Below are 21039 nucleotides of genomic sequence, written 5' to 3' on the forward strand. Positions count from 1 at the left end.
TCTTGAATGTGAGGATTTGAAGCTTTTCTGTGTCATACATGATAGTAAATTATAGAGCTGCCCCCTAATAGTAGACCAAACCCTTTGTCGATGAGAAGAGTCTTGGTTTTCATTGGTCGGCTAGTCGCAGGAAGAAAAAAAAAAACTGCTGCAGCTCCCTCGAAACTTGTCACAACTTCTCCTTCCTTATTCTGTCCTTACAGATAGGCAGCAGCGCTGTATGCCCTTTCACTAGCATTGCAGAAAACATGCAGTTTGATAGTCTGTGAGTTTGGTTGAATCTCAATTTGGTACCATCTGAGAACAGAGCTTCGGCAGCTCTGCACACAACTGGTCCCATTTTTCAGCCGAGTCTGGTACAAGTTCAGAAGTTGTGTGATGTTATAATGTGTGAAATAAATGTTCAGTCTCCTTGCTAGTTGTAGAGACACATAAATATTTCAAAGTCTCATTATTACAGTTTTGTATTTCTCTGTAATGTAGCACAGTGTTAAAAATGTTAATTATAACATTCTCACCCTGGAACTCAAACCATTTTCTGATGCCCCAAAAATATACATATTTAAATAATAAAATCAGTATCATAAACATGAAATGACTAGTCGAGTAATGACTGTTGATCAGATAAAACAGTATTCACTATTTTCTGATATTTTATAAACAAACGATTAATTGAGAAAATAATCATTCATTGCAGCCCTACATGTGTGTGTGTGTGTGAGTATGTATGCATGCTGCACTCACTTTGGGTAGACAGGCTCATAGAGGTATTTGTCATCTCCTCCACCCAGCACATCAAACAGGAGGATGTAGCCTTTGGCAGTCTGAAAACAGAGAGAAAAGGACTGTCATTAAAATTTTTTTTTTTTTTAAAAATCAATATATTTGCTAATCCACTATTTTCTTATCAGACAGAGAGATGGAGAGAGAAGTGTCAAACAGAGAACACACAAATAACCTGCGAATGTTTGAGAGAGATAAAGAGAGGAGAAACTATGAAAATGAATGAATTAAAATTGAGTTAAATCACTTGAATGTCAACACAAGTTTGCAAAGTCAAGAGTGAGAAATAATGACGGGACAGGAGAGAAGAAAAATAGCTTCTCGGTAAAAAAAAAAAACATCATCCAGTGTTGCCATCGCAGGGAGGAGAGGGAGACAGTGTGCTATTCAGAGGACTCTGTCGGTGCGGCTTATGATGGTAATCTATCTAAAATAAATACTTTGACATACATGATTGGCCAACGCAGTTAGATGCATATGATGTCAGTCTAAACTGCTGCTGCTGTAACTTATATTAATGATAGGTGGTGCAGTTTTAATTGAAGCTGCAGTCCTGCAATTGGATGATATCGATCAAGCCCAGTTTTGGGTGCTTCACACCAAATGCAGTGTGTCCTTGTTAAAACAGGACCTTCTAATCACTCTGGTTACAAATGGGCCTGCATTTTGAATCCTTTGACAAACAATTACTGTAACACCAAGATTACTTGCCAAAGAATATTGATCAGTATTTTAAGGTATTTCATGCTCAAATTATTTTCTATATCTCCCCAGTAAGACCTTTAAAGGATGGCACTTGCAACAAAGTCACTGTCATGGTAAAAAAACACAACAAGAGACACAAGAAGACATTTTCTTGCACTAAGCAATCCTGAGCAGGCAGAGCCACCTGTTGATTGTTTTTATCACTGGATTTGTATGGGCTTAAAAAACTGCCTTTGAATAGGTCTATTAATTTAGCCTATTTTTATGTACTGACATCAGCTTATTAACTATACATGCAGGTCTAAATTGATAATGATGCTCCAAAACAAATGTATCAGCATTTGTGAGCACACAAGCCCCATGCTTCATTCTGTCAAGAAGCTCACACTAACTGCAATGTCAAAATTTAGGAAAGCACTAGTATGCAAGTAGGATATTCTGGTGCTTTTTCCACAGTTACACACAGACGCAGACGCAGACACAGACGCAGACACAGTGCTGTCAGGGAAACTACTGAAATTGAGCCTGTTGACCGAAACATGATACGAAACCTGATCTATCCTCCACTGTCAGCAATATTGTGCCATGGTTTTGCAATGGCTGTACACAAAAAAGCCTTCTGTCGCACTACAGATCCACCTAAGAATCAGAGTGAGTTCAATATATATACATAGTTCCATTTTACTGTGTTTTTATTCAGTTGTGCTTCACTATAAGGGGATGTTTTGCTCATAGTTTGCAGCAGCACATTAAAATAACCCTTGACTTTTCTAGTGTGGTGACAGAACTGTTTGGTAGAGGGCCAACACATCACCACAGCAATGCGAAAACCCAAAGCAGAGAGAGGATAAAGCCAGCAGCAACACGGAGCTCGGCTAGAAAAAGCACTGGCACGGCCAGAGACAGGAACGGAGAGCCAAACTGAGGCCTGCTGAACCCATCAACAGCCTTGGAGCTCCGCAAAGCTGCAGAGGAGTTACAAAGGCAAAAAACTGCTTTACAACAACAACATTCCTACACGCACAAAATCTCCTCTCAAAAAAATCTCAAAGCTTCTTCTCTGTCATAAACAAATGTATGCTATCATTACCGTTCGAACATTTGTTGAGGCAGAGAGTGTGACAAAACTTCACACTATATCAAGTTCCCATATATCACTTTAACTGCTGACCATAATGAAAGTGATACACTACATTCGCGTGCATCAACTCACCATCATCAAAATACAATGTTTACTTAAATCACAAAACACTTCAGAAACATCATCAATCTGTGACACTAACCTAAACCTCTGAAGTTTCTTCCTGCTGGTCTCCAGAAGAACTTTTATAATATATATCTAACATCAGCTACATTAAAGAAACATGCATTTAATCAGATCATTCAGGAGATATAAGACTGATATTTTTGTAAGGTGATAGAACAACTGGAACATATAGGGAGCAATGATACAATAAAGGAAGTATTGCTGATTATAAAGTGCCTGCAGAAACTGTTGTTATTGATTTTTGATCCATCGCGACCTTTAAAGAGTCTAATAGACAGTACAAGTGAATCAAAGTCAGACTAGCGGACTTGGAGAAGTCACCTTTATATTGACTTAAGTTTGTCAAGCAAAGTCATCGTGCGCTGAGGTTGTGGAGATAAAATAGCCACTTCATCATATTCATGTTAGCACTATAAATAGTTAAGATGATCACAGCAGGACACAGTCTCATTACAACGACCTAGTTAGTTTTTATAGACTAACATGCTCATGTAGTCCACATACGAACATGTGCAACCTCTACCAAGGTTGCACAGTTCTCCTTATTTGCTATTTTAACTACAGGAAATGTTAAATCAGTGTCAAAATAGTCTGAACAAGACAAAAATCCCTCACACACACAAATACTTATTTCTGCAAATATGAATGAAGACATTAAAAAACTGTGAAACAAGTACAAACAGGATACAAGAATGTCAACATTGCTGGCTTCATCTGTCAGTTTATGTAACAGTTTTTGGCCTTTTAAACATAGGTCACAGAGATATTTAGTATCTGGAAATCTTATCATTTTTTTTCCCTTCCCAGTACTGTGGGAGAACAGTGGTGAGCTGGAAAATAGAGAGAACAGTTTACTCTTGCATGAATTCAATCGATGATGAAATTTTAGTTTATTTTGCTTTTGAACAATGGTTTATCTCTGAGGGTTTATTGACGACCATCATCAATCATCGTTATCAGTCAGGGGGAAGTTTGCACCAGTGTCTCCCTACAGATGTCAAGCAGTAAAAACAACAGCACATAGGCCAATAGAAATACTGTATCTTGCATATATGTAAGATAAGAAGAAAGTTCACGTTATAACTCTGACGTCCTGTGAATGTGAGATCTTTAATCTGAACTCATATATTCACAAATTCTGACAAGCTTCTTTCCCAGAGGAGGGGGAGAGGGCTTACAAAGGAAGTGTGACTAGCCTGCTACTGTACTTCAAAAGCCTGTCAATTACAGGAGGCAGGGAATCTACAGAAATCAAAGATGGGAGGGGGAAGGGGAGGAAAACTATTTGGCAACCTAGGACGAACTTCAGTAGCGTCTTCCACTCTCAACAGCTCATCTCTTTCATCTTAGTCTGATCACACTAGGTACATGAAAGCATTCACATACTCATTCATCTTTTCATGGGATTATTAGGTTTACTTCCAAGTTGTCTTGTCAGATAAGTGAAAAAAAATGGTGAATGAAAGGGATGCGAGATAAAGGGAGAAGGCCACAATTGAGATGCTTTCCACGTCTCCAGGACTCTTGGTTCTCTTGGTGCTTTCACACATGCAGATATAATGATACAGGAAGAGGCAAGTCACTGTCAATTGAGGTCCAATAAACACACAGGCACTGAGATTCAAAAGGGAAAATGCACACAGTGGCCCAGCATGGTGGGGAGTTGAAAAAGATTTCTCTCCATGTCCTTTGGCTAATGGAAGTCGCAACAAAGTGCTGCAGCTCTTGGACCGGCTGGTGGTACTCTCTTTCATGAGACTGCAAAATATAACGCAACCGCAACACAGCTCAGTTTTCACTGCAGATACTGGACCGCAGTGCCAATCAGAGTTTCCCTTCTGCAAAAATACTCCCTGCGAAACACAAAAACAAGTGGCTAATTCAGTGATCCGTCAAGGGCCAGTAAACCATATGACAGGCCTACTTTCTCTTCCTCATAGTGGCAACATCAGAAAACAAATGCCTGACCGGAGTCATATATTAAAACTATGTGCTAGGTGGTAAACAAGCTAGAGAAACCTGATTCTTTAGATGTCATGTAATCAATAAACATTGGTTTCCTTTATCAGGCTAAGTTAGAGATTAAGTGAAACCTGGGTAACACATCCAGATGACTTTTTTGGCCAGTAATACGCTTGACTAGATTTATAACAATGTTTTTACATGAGGACATGTGCAAGAACACACACAGAGAGAGCATGAATCTAAAATACTTTGATCCAAAGTCTGACTTCAACTGAACCAAAGAAAAGACTAATTAAAGATACACGTGCGCAGTAAAAAAAACACTTTGTGCTCTGCCAGTACAAAGCCTGACCTCTCAATGTGAGGTTAAGTCACTTAAACTATGCCAGACTTGGTTACAACATCAGGTGAAGGGTAGGGGAGAAATCTGACTGCTGCCCAAATACATTTAAAACACACATTCTGGAGTAACCAGGTCACTGCAGTGCATGAAAATGTGTTTTATGATGTCCTGCTTTAACCTGGTTTCTAGTTTCTAGTGGGCACATACACATCCTCAGTATTTTGGTACATGAGAGGCAAGACGGGGCTTAAGCTCTCGTCACAAAATACTTCCTTTTCTTCTGTACTATTTCAACCAACTATTACGACTTAATGCTGAATTTGAAAGAGGGTGACATCAAAGGGTTGACTTAATGCTGTTGTAAAACTGCAAACAAATAGAAAAGGAAGAAGATAAAAGCTGGCTGGTAACTACTCTAGTTCAGGCTTGCAAGTAGAATGAAAGACGCTGGTTTTTGCATACAAAGTGGCAAGTCAGCAGAAAACTGTATGCAGTGCAATGGCATACTGATGCCTCTCTTCTACATGTTGAAACAAAACCCAGAGGTCCACACACACACACACACACACTGAAGTTAAATGCACTTTTCAAAAATGTGATGGCTCATACAATGCACAGACATCAGTAGATGCCGGTGGTTGTCTCTGAAAAACGTACTGAACAGAAATGCATGCAAAAATCCAAACTGAATCCCGTATTGTTGTGAAACAGTAGCAACCAGCATGTTATCTTTAACTGTGGCATCTGTTATTGAATGTGGTTTTGGAAGCACACAGCTGTCAGGCAGTCCTTACTGAAGCATGGCAAGACTAAAGACATCTGATCTATCTCTCCACCAGTTTATCTGTTTATTCCTCTTTAATTAATTGCAGGAGGCAACAGACAAATCACTCAGTAGTATGCCATTTCATTCGGGTCTCGCTCCATCTATCCAAGCAGATGAAATGATGGGCATTAGATAGGTACTCTTGTCCATTTTTGTTGAGCAAACCAGTGTGTCACTGGGAGCATAACAGTAAAAGTGTATAGCCAAAATAATTTTAATTAAATTATAGCACAGGAAAAACATAACATAAGATTGCAGTAATATAAATGAAAATGTATTTTTAAGTTATTTCTGCTTCAGACAGTGAACACACAAATTTTAGGTCTTTGAAAACCAAATCAACCTGTCGGAGAAAACATTTCTGACCCTTTCCAACAAGACGGAATCTGTGCAGGAGTGGACACAGTAAAAAGGAACACCTAATCCTGTACAGCCACAGCTCAAAGTAAAACCTCGAAAAATTCCACAGTTGAAACACCTCTCTGATGCAGTCTCATTAAAATTACATTTATTGCGGCACTAATGTATGCTTCTGTTATTGCGCGTATGTAATAGAGAGAATTCATGGATCTAAGGGCTGCATTTGTTTACAAAAACACGAAATTCTGCAGAAATTGTCGACTAATTTTAGCTGTCTGCTACTATTTCCAAACATTTTTTCCATCCTGTCGACTCCCACTAAACAAGTACTGGTAAACCACAAGTGGTTTACCATTACTTAATTTATCACTTTTTACCTTAACCCTTTTTTCTCTTTACTCACAGTGCTTATATCAACAAAAGCCGATAATATGTACTTGTATGTACTGTATGTGGAACCACATCTGTGCCATAGAAAACTGCACCAAATTCTTGGTCGATCAAAAGAGTTCTTGGTCAAAACACTTTCCTAAGCACTGCTGTGTGAGAGTATAAAAACAGAGAGGGAACATTTTGGCCTCGGAAAGATCCCAAGACACACACGAGAAGAACTAAATGCTAAAAAGTATTTCCCCTGTTTGAAGAACTACATCCTTTCTTGACTCCTGCCACACAAACAAGTCCATCTCTCACACTGTATCAATTGCTTTCGCCGTTTTTCTCATACTCTCCGTCTAATACACACAGACACATGCACGCTCAGCTAAAGATAGTCCTAGCCACGGTTTAAAAGGGTGATTACGTTAGCCTCAAGATCTGCAGGGTGTGTGCGTGGCCAAACATCTGGGAAACAGCTGGTAGTTGAAGTGAGGACTACTGCCTGGGTAATGCTGTTTTTTTTTTATTGTTCTGCAGTCCCTGACTTCTCTGAGTCGGCCCACCCTATAATTAAACGACAATACTAATGACGGTGAGAGAAATTATGGCTTCTTGGAGCTAGAAAGTTGACAGCTATTCAAGACACAGTATAGCCTGTAGATAATTTAAGACACTTAAATCGGTTATCATAGCCTCGTGTGTGCTGTATCTGTTAATGTGGCTCCTCCTCCACATTAGAGTTATGAATGAAAAAATTCTAAGAAGTTATTAAGTCTCGTGTAGGCAATTTGCCAGAGTGAGTGTGACAGAAAAACAACTCGGGGTCCTTTTTAAACTTGACTCTGACATTTAAAACTGCCAGAGTGAAAGGGACGCAGGCCTTTGCAAACCCTTGTTGTTTGATTGACGTGAGCGACGTCACGATGATCGAGTGTGATTGTGCGACAGGCTGACTGGTCTGCTCCACAGATCTTGTGGCTCATTACAGTCCCATTATGATGTCTATTTCTTCTTATTAAACTTTTTTAGACTGAGCATCTACTTTGACAGTAGGACCAGATTTAATTCCAACTAGAGCAGAAGTTAAAGGCACATCTGCTGTGGATTGAAAGTAGTTACATATTCTGGTCTAATCTTATTGCATCTTTGTCGCTAGACTTTTTAACTACACAATAGCCTCTGCTGCTGTTGCCTCACTGCAGCCATTGTCATCTCTTAGGTGCAAAAGATAACACAGATTCACCATTTCAAGTACAGCCACAAAATGTTTTGATCTTACTTGGTTAGAATACAATTTTAGCTTTTGAGCTTCACTCAAAGTGAATTTCCTGACACCCTCTTCTAGTTGTTTCCTTAGGAGATAGATCAACAATTTAAACTGTACACAGGATGACAAGCAAATGCTTGGTCTACACTTTCACATTTTCATCTTCAGATTAATTTTTCTTTGGTGTTTCCTTTTAGTCGGTCGAGTAAAAGAGCAGTTTCTAGTCAGCAGATCTCACTATGATTTAACTTACACTGCATTTTGTGAGATTTGACTCAACACAGATACTCTTGATAGTTAATGTTGCTTTGAAGTTAACATACCTCTTGCCCCAAACATTTCCTGTTTGAAAGGAAATGTATGTGGTTGTTGACAATACTAGACCAATCCCGCGGCATATGGGACAGGTTTGCGGTGTCTCCAGCTCAACCAAAGCACAGAGTGCAGAGTAGTCCTTCACATCAGCACAAACAATATTAATCATCAGCTGGCTTATTCACAGCTGCCAACAAATCATCAGGATATATTGGGTAGAACGTCGATACACCAGCACGCATTTAGCATCTCAATTGTTTCAAACAGCAGACAAGGTACGAAATAAAACCCAAACCAACATTAACTTTTAATACTTTGTACCAGTCAGGAGTCAGAACCAAACTCTGTGTTAGTGGAACCCAGGAAGTGTGTGTGCCCTGGTATTTTTAACTCCTGCACCTGCTCCCTGTTGTATTTGGCTGGGTGGGCCTGGGATCAGGGCCTGACTTGCTGCTTTCCCAGACACATTCACAGCATTCATTCATGTGTACTTTGGCCTCACGAGGGATGAAAAGAAGGACTGACAGAGAGGGAGAAGATAGAGAGAGAGAGAGAGAGAGAGAGAGAGAGAGAGAGAGAGTGGCAGAGACACTAAAAGGCCAAGAGGTTATCCTGGTAATATTATCTGATAAATGACGTTATGTCTTCACTACTGACTGTCATTTCTTTATGGACATAAACTGGCAGTTTAAACATTTACAACAAATGACAACATTTGAGACATATAAATATAGGTCCCATACCTCCTTTCTCTTGGGAAAGATAATATTTCTGCCCCTTTACCCGATACAGCATGTTCAGCAGAATGGCTTCAAGGACAAATGGTGGTGTTTTGGGAGAAACATGTACCGCCTTCTGCCACACACAACAGCATTTTGCGTCCTTGACAGTATTTCTTGGCTGCGTTTGCAAAAAGATGTAAGATTATCTAGGCTAAGGTCTATGATGAAACTTGAAATAAAAAGGGAGTACAATAAATTGCATTATACTGACGTCTCTATACAACTTTGTAATGTTCTCAACTGCAAACACTATATCCTAAGCAGCACACACAGTCCACACACTTGTAAGCAAACACAAAGCAGTGGGTTTTTCCAGTAGACGCTAATGATTTTAATGAATTGATTCTCTGTGTGCGGCTTGTTTTAATGCCGCCTGCTCCTGTTCTGGGTCTTGGCTGACGTCCTATGCGTCGCTGATCACATGACCTTTGGAACCTGACAGTTATCTGCTGACTCTGCCACATGTCTTCTGTGAGGTTACTCAACAAGACGCTTCCTTCACACAGTTAGCTTAGCTGCAGAGTTAAGTATAACAATCATGAGTAATGGTGCCAAGAACAGAAGATGTCAGAGGTTGATGTACCTTGAAGTTAAGTTGCCCTTAATTTTGTGAAGGTGGAGTACGGTACTTTTCATTGTCTCTCTCAGTTATTCTCTATCAAGGCGGCAACGCTGGAGAGAACGCTGTGCTGCTTTTGTTTAGGTGTACACTGAAACTAGATGATAATCATCACATATTCTAGGGCGTGACACCTCAAGCAACATCTGACTAGCTAAATTAGTGCTTCCATCAAATACTGACACTCATAAGCTTTCTGGTTACTTACATAAGCATCCTAAGATAAACAGCCTGATTCCACTGCCATTGCACAGTCATCTTTGTCTCAACATGACACAGCGGATGCGGCATCTGTCTGTTCCTTCTCTGAACTCACAGGGCTCTCCGGGGGATTACACTTGCAAAGAATGATTAACAGTATATCCTGAAAATAAATGCCAAAATAACTCCGTAAATCCAGCCTTGATGTACTCTGCTGGCTTCACTTACGCCATAATACTTGCAAATTATTCTTAGCTCGGCTCTCGACCTCAGTGTAACCTCTGTTGTAAATACTGGACACAACAAGTCCAGTGCAGTTGTCAGTGTATGCCGTGGGTAGAACTGTTTTATGCTTCAAAGAAATGTAGATATGTTGATTTCCTGCCAACATTGACAGCTGACACACATGTGTAAACCTAATCATAAACATACTACTTAAATTTTATATTACAGATTTTCACAGAACTGACCTGAAATAGAAATGATGATCCAAATTAAAGCGTGACAGTGGAGGAAAGGTCTAGCTGAACTAACGTCAATAGGCTTGTGTGGGCTCAAATACAGAAACATGTTGGCGAGAACATCTCATCTCCATGGAAATGAGCATGAATTTTTAAAAAATCATGTCTTTTCAGCTTTGTGGGATGATAATTTGCATATTTTTTTGGTTGTGGTGGGTTCTTTACCAAAGGCACGGATATAATGACAATATTTCATGCTTGTTTAAGCAGCAACAAACAGATATGTTCCTTCCCCCATCAGGTTCACCATTCGGGTAAATTTGTATTGATTCGCAAAACACACAAAAAAATGAGGCCCTCTCCATTTCCCAAAAAAGCTGAGGCAGCTAGATCTTTTAGAGGGCTGTGATTTGTTCCCAGTCTAGATCTCAACCACAAGCCTGACCGTTAACAATGAGGTCAGGGTTCAAGGGCAAAAGTGATCAATGCCCACCTTTTAACCAATTTATATATCAAAGATGTTCTCTGGCTACTTTGATAGCACAGTTGATACATTCAAGCTGATATGTAAATTCCAGTGATCAATAAAACATAGAACAACCTGTTGAGTTGCTGTTTCACTCTGAGTTGATTATCTGAGTCAGAGAGTACAGTGATTAACAGAGGACAAAGTAAAACAGTACTGTGGGTAGGGAGCAAAGTGTAACTGAAACCGTCAAATATTTTCAACTCAAAATGTTTAAGGCCAGTCTGTTCTGTGACTCTTATTGATTTATCTACTACAGACAAAATACTGTCATCTGGCAACTGCAGGAGGCTACTGTTGGATCTAACTGGTAGTAACTTTAACAGCCGGAAGTGTACTTTCAAATATTGCAGTAGTGATTTAAAGCACCATTTAAAAAAATCTTTTGTAAGGGGCCTCCTCACTCAAGCATTGGTATACCCGGAGCTACTTACGGCCTTCAGTAAGACGTACACATGAAATGATGTAGCCACACAATGGTGCGTAAACAGATCTAATGTACCTTGTGTTTATGAAACTGAGACCAGAAACTGACTAAAATGATCATTCATGCTGAATCAGTTTCAATTTTCACATCTTTTTCCATTAAAATAGTTAATTTCCTATGTTCTGTATTACCTTTATGACCATTTTACAATATAAAAATGCCAACTTCATACTAATGTCACACCGTTACAAACCGTTGAAGTTGTAACATGATGTAGGGAGCTCACGGACTGTGTTTCAGTTCCGTTCTCACTGTCACCGAAACACCGCCCTATCTACCTAACTAACTATCCGGAGCTCAACAAAATGAAAAAAATAGGACAAAATCCACTGTTTAGAAAACTGCAGCCACATTTAATTTTAATCTACAGCATTTGTCACACTCGCTCTACTGTCATACGCTGGAGCTGCAAGGAAGCTGCTTTTATATAATAAAAGGATCATATTGTTAATGATCTACCCGCTGACTGAAGCTGTACATGCTCTAAATCAAAGTGGCAGCAAAATGATGAGAAGTGATTACTGTTACAAACATGCAACAGACAGAGAAGACAATGAGAAAGGAAGTGAAAGAGAGATTTTGGTTTGAGACAGTTGGTTTGGTGTGTTAAATAAAGTGCAACACCTGAGACAGACGCGGTTTGTTATGCAACTGCTTTCATTTCAAATCGTGCCAGGGGTGGTGACTGGTTTGAAGACTGTGAGAACTCTGGCAGGTCATGAAGTTTTTTCACCAACAGTGTGTGTATTACAAAGACAATGGCATTTTCACTTTTGTTAGACATGGTCATAAACTCCCTGCCCCCTTCCAGAAATGGCGGTTTCAGCTCAGTTCACTTCAGTTGAACAAGAACATCCTAAGAATGAGTCCAGTACATTAAAGTAAATATTTTATCCATCATTAATATAATCCCCCCCCAACTGGGAAAAAGGAATTAAAATATTGGACATCTGATAAAAACTCAGATTAAGAATCATTTAATATTTACTTATTACAAATACATGAAACAAAATCATTTTTTGTTGATTTCTCATTGATTTACAATAATATGATGTTGAATTTCTATTCAATTTTTAACATTTGAGGATAGAATTTTATTAGTACTACATACAGTGATAGTGTTAGTGTTTTGTACTAATAGGAAAAGATACAAGATGTGGGCTGATGGACATCAGTCATAATGCAAATATGATATGAGATTGAGAAGTATGTACTTACCGCCACAGCTATCATGGAGTCGTCTGGTTTCCATTCTGCCTTCTGGTAGAAGCCAAACTGGGCCGCCGCCTTCGCAGACTCGATATAGCTGACTATCAAAACACTGGGCTGTGGGTGGGGAATAAGGATATAGGAAAAAAAATAAGCGTTTCAAACATCCTGTGGGTCACAGACATCTGACTGCCAGATATTACAACACTGGAAATCTATTGTATGTTACCAATGAGGAGGAAACAGGTAAATTGTAAACATTTCAGTCTTATTAGAAACTACATTTGAGCTCCAAATGAAAATGGTATAGCACTTGTGTCATGTTGGAAAAGAGAACTCCATCGATTTAGAATTGCAGACCTTTGTTAGCCATTGTTAGACTTACAATGGACAGTTCTTAAAAAGGATCGAAATCGATGCAGCGGACCCACACACAATGTCTTTTTTAGTCCATGCATTCGTGCTAGTACTCCCCAATACCTGTAAACAGACTTTGATGAGTAAAATCAGTGGAATTCTCCTTTAATAAAATGCCTACATGCTTGCTGTGTGATAACCACAGGTCCATCAACAAATAGTATAATGTTGGATCTGAATAACAGATTTGGGATCTGAGTTTAAGTGTGACATATGACAACAGCTTCAATAATCCAGCTGCTTGTGAAAAAAGTTGCAAGGGTGCAATGTGCCTTTAATTGCTCAAATAACAACTGCTGGGGCTATCTGAAAGTAACTACACAAACTCTGGACAAAGCAACACTCCACCATCAAAAAAAAATCTCTTCAGATGACTCATTTTTTTTAAACAAATAGAAAAAGTGGCCATAGAAAGAGCATGTTAATGTGCAGGTAGGTGATGTGTTGTCATTTCATTGCCTCACATGTTAATTCTTTGGCAAAGAAGAAATACAGATAAAATTCGGTCCCTAAAGGATGGGATGACTGCTGCTAAATTGCAAATCCTTACCATGTGAGGCTTATTTAGAAAAATATCTTCTGACCAGCAAACAAAAGCATGTTTTGTAAAAAATTTTGCAAACATTGTTGTGCAATATTATGACCATTACCAGTAAACAAAATGGAAAATGATGAGCAGTCTGCTAGGTTCTGATTCCAAAATTGGACTTTAAAATTGTGTCCAAGTGTTCAGGGTGTTGTTTGTACCATGCAACACAGACAGATAAACAGGCAGATACACATACAAACTTTGCCTGAGGCTGTTGCCCTGACTTTGCCTCTACCCCTGAATCACTAAGGCAGATATTTGTCTGCATCACAGAACTATCATCACCACCAGTTCATTCCAATGCCCTGATTTGACACTGAGTTTAAGCTACTTCAGGCCTGCGTTATTCTCTATTTATTCAGGTTTATCCAAGCTGCTACACTGAGGATTGCTGCCAAACTGTATTTTGTTTTGTATTAATACAATGACTATAAAGAATCTATCTATCTCATACTGTCTGTTTCTATTCACCACTAACAACACTTGCATGAAGTATTGAGCAATATGATTTATAAAGGTGCAACTCAGTGGTGGATCTAGAAAAGTTTACATTGGGTGGCATGGGAGGCCTGTGGGTGGCAGTCCGCACATAATTGTACACTACTTCTGCAAGTAAATGCCGACGGAAATCAGCCAGTAACTATTTTACGAAGTATATGATTGTACGAGAGAGAGAGAGAGAGAGAGAGAGAGAGAGAGAGAGAGAGAGAGAGAGAGAGAGAGAGAGAGAGAGAGAGAGAGAGAGAGAGAGAGAGAGAGAGAGAGAAAACATGCCATGAAACTGTCGCAACAATGGGGTAATGTGTGTCTCTCAGTCTTTATCTCTCCTTCAGTCTCTCTTTCTGTCCCGCTCTGATTCTTCTTCTGTCTCATCTTTCTCATTCTGTTCTTCTCTCTCTCTCTCTCCTTTTGTAGCCCTCTATCTCTCCTTCAAATCTCTCCTGTTTCGCACTCTGCTCTCCTTCTCCGTCTCTCTCTATTTCTCCCTCCTGTCATTTTTTGTCCCTCCTTTTCAGTTTTTAATCAGAGGGCCAATCGCACTGCACTGACCTACAGTAGTTGAGATATGAAAGGATCTCTTGGTCCAAATCTGTGTATTATATTGTAGAAGCATGTGGCTAATACAGAAAGCTACAATCACACAAATAATCAATAAATAGTAAGTGATATTTGGATCATGGCTAAATATATTTCCTGTCTGACAGATTGGGTGTTAGAGGAAGGACAATTTTAGAATATTTCTATATTCTATATTAATGTAATCAAATTATCATAATCAATTTGATTTATAGATTTTCTTGCTTATTTCAGTGCATTATTTTACAGTTGAAGAGAAGCACTGGTAATGAGGTCAAACCCAAAACCTCAATACCTTGCAAAGCCTCACTCATGAGTCACTGACGTTATTCAACAAGCAGTGGAAACCCCCTGCAGAGATTTTATTATTCATTCATGGTATGAGGCTGGAGTAATGCACTTTTGACAAGACTGAAGATGAATTAATCCTGAGTCATCCTACAAATGTACAGTAACTTGTCTTATTTCTCAGTATTGCCAGATTGGTAAACATGTTTTTTTATCTTATGGTGCTACTGTTCCTATTAGAGAACACAGCATAATAATTTGGAAACCAAACTATCAAAATGCTGGTTGAGTATCTTTTTAAGTAAGGCAGCATAATCCTGTTTTCTGTGAGAGAAGCAACAGTCCTTGACATTACAGGTAAACAGGATACAGCACGCTGAATGGCTATAGCAACTATATAGCAACTAAGACAGGAAAATATCTCATGTAATTCGAGCCATGCAACATTAGACCTACTATCACTGTAATGAGAGAGTAGGGTCTTAAATATTTCTACCCTGCAGCGTCCTTTCCGTGCAATTAAAACTTAATAATGCCAATGATACCTGCACTGGTGAAGCTTGCTCAGTGGGAAACAGACATGGAGCATCTCTCCTTGTTAGGAGTTGCAATAACATCAGATCACAAACAATTAGAAGGAACTCAGGTGGTGCTCTGTAAGTTAAAGCAAAGATCACACTAGAGGTAGATTATATTTACATTTGGGAGCTTAGTGGGGATCGGGCAGTCCATGCAAAAATTTACATAATCTGTTATGCAGTCTGTGAGTCCATCTATGTCCTCCCCACTGGCATTACAGAGAACATCCCAGTCTGTCACCACAAATTAGCCCTGGAGAGTCTCCTCTGCTTCCTGTGACCACCTCCGCACAGTTCTGGTGATCACTGGTTGCTGCCAGACTGCAGATTTATAGAGGGGTTTAAGGTAGACCAGGTTGTGATCTGATCTGCCCGGGGGGAGGGAGAGCTATGGAGCTGTATGTTTCCTTAACATTAGCATACAGCAGGTCCAGTGTTTTGTTTGGAGCAACATATAGCTGGCATATGGTTTAATCTGTAAGTATTAGGACAGTTTTGTTTAGCCTGTGTACTCTGTATGAGGTTTAAATGCTGATTTTCACCTTTAATTTGATGTTTTGACCATTTACATCTGATTAACTTTTAGAAACTGCTGTTGTTGTTATTATACAAGCCCTCCAAGGGTAAAAAGATGGGTCTTGCAATACAGAAATGAACACCTACAAACCCAAAGCTAGTACTTATACTGAACCTTATACTCACTGGTTCAGTTGGTGTCCAGTGGTCTGAAGTAATCAGTATAAATAAACTTAAAAATCTCCTTTGTAAAAAAGGGTTTGTTTGTGTCATTTCACATTCAAGAAATAAAATAATATCAGAATGCAGAGTGTGATGCTTCACTTTAACTGGGCAATACACATGTCCCTTATTGACTAATAAAATAAAAAGCTAAACAATTTTACACCCCAGCTGCAATTTGCATACAGAAAAAAAAATCCTGAAGTATTGTACCTAAGCTTGAATCCATATCACAAATAAACAAGCAGCACATACACTGTTTTAACTGAGCTCAAGACTGAAATGCTTTGTAGGGTAGTAGTGACTTGAGTTCATGTAGTTCCCCTGCATTGCCATTTCCCATGCTCCACCACAACTACATGAAGTCAGTCAGTGTAACTGAAGAAATCCCAGAGCACAAAGGATTACACAAGCACACAACTATGTGCTACCATACATGTGCATACACACACACACAACTCTGCCGATTTTCACAGACACACAGAGTCAACTACAGCGCTATTATGGAAAAATAGCGCCACCACACTTACACGCTCCATCCCTCTTTTCCTAAAGATCCTGAGCAGTATCTCTCCTCCCATACAGCTATGGCAGGCTGCCAGAACAGAACGACTACAAGGCTAAGCTACTGTGCTACACGGATTAGTAATAGTGCCTCGACTGAACTAGCCAGGCTCAGGCTGCGATGGCCGAGGTTCAGGACTAATGGGATTAAAGAGAAAAGACCTGGTGGAAAAATGATGGCTAAGATCAACGGGGACAAGAAAGCAAGAAAGGCAAATAACAGATTTACAATATTGGGATAACCCATAACCCACACTATATCTAATTTCATATTGATATATAGTCAAGTTTGTCACATGTGTTTGCTTTAAGAAATGTATTTCAATGTTTTTGAAAACACAATACTTAAGAAAACTGTGAACAAATCCCTCCGCTACAGAGTGAACTCAAATGAAATAATGGATATTACAGATGTGAAAGGTGCATGTCAAGAAAAAAAGAATTGCTCCAATTGACATTCCTGAGAGGATCCTTTTCCTTGACGCCCTTAACAACTGTTGCAGGAACTACCCTGTTTTATTGTGTCCGAACTGCAGGAACTGGGTTCTCAGGAGGGACTTTTTTTTAGCTCCAACATCAGGGTAGGTACTCTCCCAGCGCAAGAGGAACCTTAAGTGACGTAAGTGTACAGTGATTGGTGCGCAGACGTAAGTGTATGTTGATTGGTTGAACACATGAGCCAATGCAGCGCTGATGCAGCACCAGAAACCGCCATTTTTAAAAGCCTGTGTAAACAACAGCTCTTAACGTTAGCGTTTTGCTTTAATCAATGGAACAAAACAAGTCTCCTTTCTAACTACCAACGACATACAACAAACACAGAGCTCCGATCACGGTGTTATTGTAACTGTTGAAGTTGTATCTCGCACAGAAATGACGTGGGTACACCAACCACTGGCTTGTGTCACTTCAGCGTTCCTATTGGTGGTGTGAATGCAAACAGAAAGGTATGTAGTTCTTGGGGGAGCTCCTCAATGGGTAGTTCCTCTCAGGGAGTCCCCTGAACTGTTTGGTCCAAAAGCACCTATTGATACTGACAAGCAAAGTTCTTAAGGAAGAGGGGAAGGAAAGCATGGTCACACCCTGAGAAGTTCTCAGGAAATAAACAGTGACCCTGATCCATTGTTGCTGCAACCCAATAACATACAAGTTATGTGGAACACAGACTGTCATAAACAATGTGCTCAGCTGCAGATTATCAAATCAAATGGCCTCTCTCCATATCAGCATAACAAATCTGATGTATTCAAACAAATGAGTGAGGAGTATATATCAGTGCAGCCAGTTCCCAGCCTTGTATTTGGAATTTTTAAGGAGTTTTCTACTACAGCAGATGCTGGTGGGCTGTAACCAAACATTTTACCAGACTTTCTGCATTTCATCAGATGTTTCATCTGATTACTTGACTAGGTTCAAGGGTTCCCTAGTAACAGACATACGGCAAGACAACCACACTGGCAGATAACATAATTTGTATGGAGGTTCAAACAGTTTGTGAGAAAAAAAATACATATGAACAATGTTGAAAATAGGAACTCATCTGTTGTAGCTGCCACTGTCTCGCACCCAGGTCAGTTGACAGTCTGTCTCCTACTACTGACTACAACATCAAGTCAAAATTCACATTCACACCATTTCTCTGTAATGGGTTGTATCGCACCACTTTCTACAGTGTATAGAGTTTGTCTTCACCGTAGGCATTTTTTTAGGTTTCCTACAACTTGCTAATTTTTTTCCCCAAAATATTGCTCCCTCCTACATCTCCCTTGATATTCACCAGGCTTTTCTTTCACTTTTTTTTTTTACTTGCATCTCTCTTGAAGAAGTGACTGCCAGTATAGCATTAATCTTGAAACTGCTGATCTACCGTTTTGCTATTCATTTCTGTACATTTAACCCTGAGGTCAAACCTTCTACCCTCAGCATAAATTACAGGTTTTTAAGATTTCCCCAAACCTAACACCAAAAGCCACTTGGCTCTACACCAGCAAGTTCAGGAGCCATAATGTAATCAATTTGGCCAGCCAACAATGAGTGTTCTGGACAAGACAGTTCCTAGCAGGGTTCAAGATTTAGTTAAGGAACCAGTTTCAGAAGAGGCCCCTTTTTGAAGAAAAAGTCATGAATCAGTTAAATTCATGACTAAGGAGTTGGCTCAAGATAACCTGTGAAAAGCCAAGATAAAAATCACCCTCTTGTTGAAAAGACTGCCATAATAAGCAGAAAAAGAGAAGAGCAAATCAACACTGGCCTTCAACTACACAGAGGCTACTTAGAGGAAAATATAATCCATCAGAACACAAGATACTAAGAACATGCAATATTGTTTCTGCTTCTCAATAATTTTATAGAGCAAAATGGAAAATAAAGGTATCAATTAATGTGCTGACATGATTGTTTACATTGATTGTCTAATGCCGGAAGTCTAAAACCTCTTGAATTAATGTTGAGCTGCTGTCTGACAGAAAATACCACAACATGAATTTGTTTGGAACACTATAGGAAATCCCATGCTGATAATAACTTAAACTTTGAACTTCGTGGCGAAAACAGATTTTATTTTATTTTACCAAAAGTACTGAGTGTACCTGAGAGACTCAACCTAATTAATAGCTGACATTGAGCATTCATCAGGTAGACTGCTCTACCTGCGTCTGAGAAGATGAAAAGCCGCCAACACCTGAATAAAGGAGTTAAGGGGATGAATGACGACATTCAAATACAACATAAGGATGAAGTGAGCTGCGATTTTGTGACAAGCACACGTATGCGGATATACTGAAACTGTTGTGATGTGTAATGTCACCTGTCTATGTAATTTGTGTGTAGGTGGCACCGTTTGCCACCACCAAGGTGAATGCCTTAAGGTTGCTCATCACCACTGAGGACACTGCTGTAGCTCTACATGTTCATTAGCGCTCCTTTTATTAAACAAGGAGAGCCAGATTGTCACACAGTTGAAGTGCATTAAAAAATTAAGCGATGGCATCTGTAGCTGATGAAGCACGGTTAACAGCGTTTAATGTGTATATGCCCCCGTCAGTTAAAATGTAAGTGGCACTGCACTCTCTGTTATTGTCGGGACAGCTGAGAATATGGGCTGCAGCTGGTTGACTTACCCGGCTGAACCAGATGCTGAGCTGCGTCTCTGAGAGCACGGCGAAGTAAAACCTCTGCGAGCTGGGCTGGATGTAGAAGGGCTCCTCTTCACTCCTTAGCGGACAAAGCAGCCTCCGGGGCCAGCCGGTGAGAAAATACATGACGGCCAACTCGCTCCGTCTCGACACTCCAGATAGTGTCGCAATGCCAGATCGTCTGTGCCCCTTATTCCTTTATAAAGTATTGTTTTTAATCCAAGTGGCTCATGGCCGGTTTGTTTCCGTGAAAATAAGAGTTTTAAATAGATATAAGCAGCCCAGAGTTCACACTGGTGAAGCTATCAATCCATGAATGCCGTGGAGAAAAATCCAAGCAGCCGATGGAGCTACTCAGCTAGCCCGGGCTAACGCTGGCTTTTCCAACTTGAAGCTAATGAGCTGTCCAAGGCAACGACTGGCTAACCAACAACAAAAACAACCAAGCCCGCGGCGATACACACACAGCACTAAACTGCGTGCTGCGGCTGACAAAATGGGTCGATAAACTTTAACTACGGCCGCCGTTTCAGTTCTTACGGTGTCTGAACCAGCGGTGTTTAATAACGGTAAAGCGTCCAGCTCTCACTTCTCTGTGCCCCACCGACGCCATCTTTACAAGAGACTGTCCGACTCAAGGCTGATTGGCCACGACGGAGAAGTTTGCGTCGTGTTGACATCTGACGTCACCACTCCGTTATGTTGAAACGTGGTTGCGTTGCAGGCACGCACGGCTCGACGCTGACATCTGCTGGTGTAAAAAGTAAAATGAGTGCAGAAACACTGCAGAAAAAAATATACAGTGTACTCCATAAATGCAAACAGTTCAACTGCCCATGGATAAATGCTGCAATCTGCCATTCATCACTATAAAAAATTGTAGTCATTTGAATTTAAGAGGATTATAAAGAGCACCACTTTCCATACCAGGTGTGTAACTGAATGAGCTACACCATCGTGTACACACAAATGAATTAATATGAACTTATATTTGTTCCATGTAGAGCAAATTTATACTTTGTGTGTATTTGTGTGTGCCTGTCTACATGTATTCAACATATTCTTTTTTCACTCAGCAAAGCATATTGAATATCTCAACAAATAAGCATTATATACATAAATAAAACTATCATTACTGTATGTTCAGTTTTATATATAAT

General features: G+C 39.8%; 1 protein-coding gene across 1 annotated transcript in view; it reads right to left on the reverse strand.

The window, feature by feature from the left end:
* ric1 (RIC1 homolog, RAB6A GEF complex partner 1) overlaps positions 1 to 20572 on the reverse strand; it is a 37689-nt gene extending 17117 nt beyond the window's left edge. Inside the window, exons 1-3 of the mRNA XM_042394994.1 lie at positions 19865 to 20572; positions 12504 to 12611; positions 745 to 824 (exon numbers count right to left, since the gene is read on the reverse strand). Coding sequence (XP_042250928.1) covers positions 745 to 824; positions 12504 to 12611; positions 19865 to 20005 — 329 coding nt within the window. The 5' untranslated portion in view covers positions 20006 to 20572. The remainder of the gene's footprint in view (positions 1 to 744; positions 825 to 12503; positions 12612 to 19864) is intronic.
* Between the last annotated feature and the right edge of the window lie 467 nt (positions 20573 to 21039).

The sequence above is a fragment of the Thunnus maccoyii genome, chromosome 19, assembly GCF_910596095.1.
Source record: "Thunnus maccoyii chromosome 19, fThuMac1.1, whole genome shotgun sequence".
In the NCBI taxonomy this organism is placed as follows: domain Eukaryota; kingdom Metazoa; phylum Chordata; class Actinopteri; order Scombriformes; family Scombridae; genus Thunnus; species Thunnus maccoyii.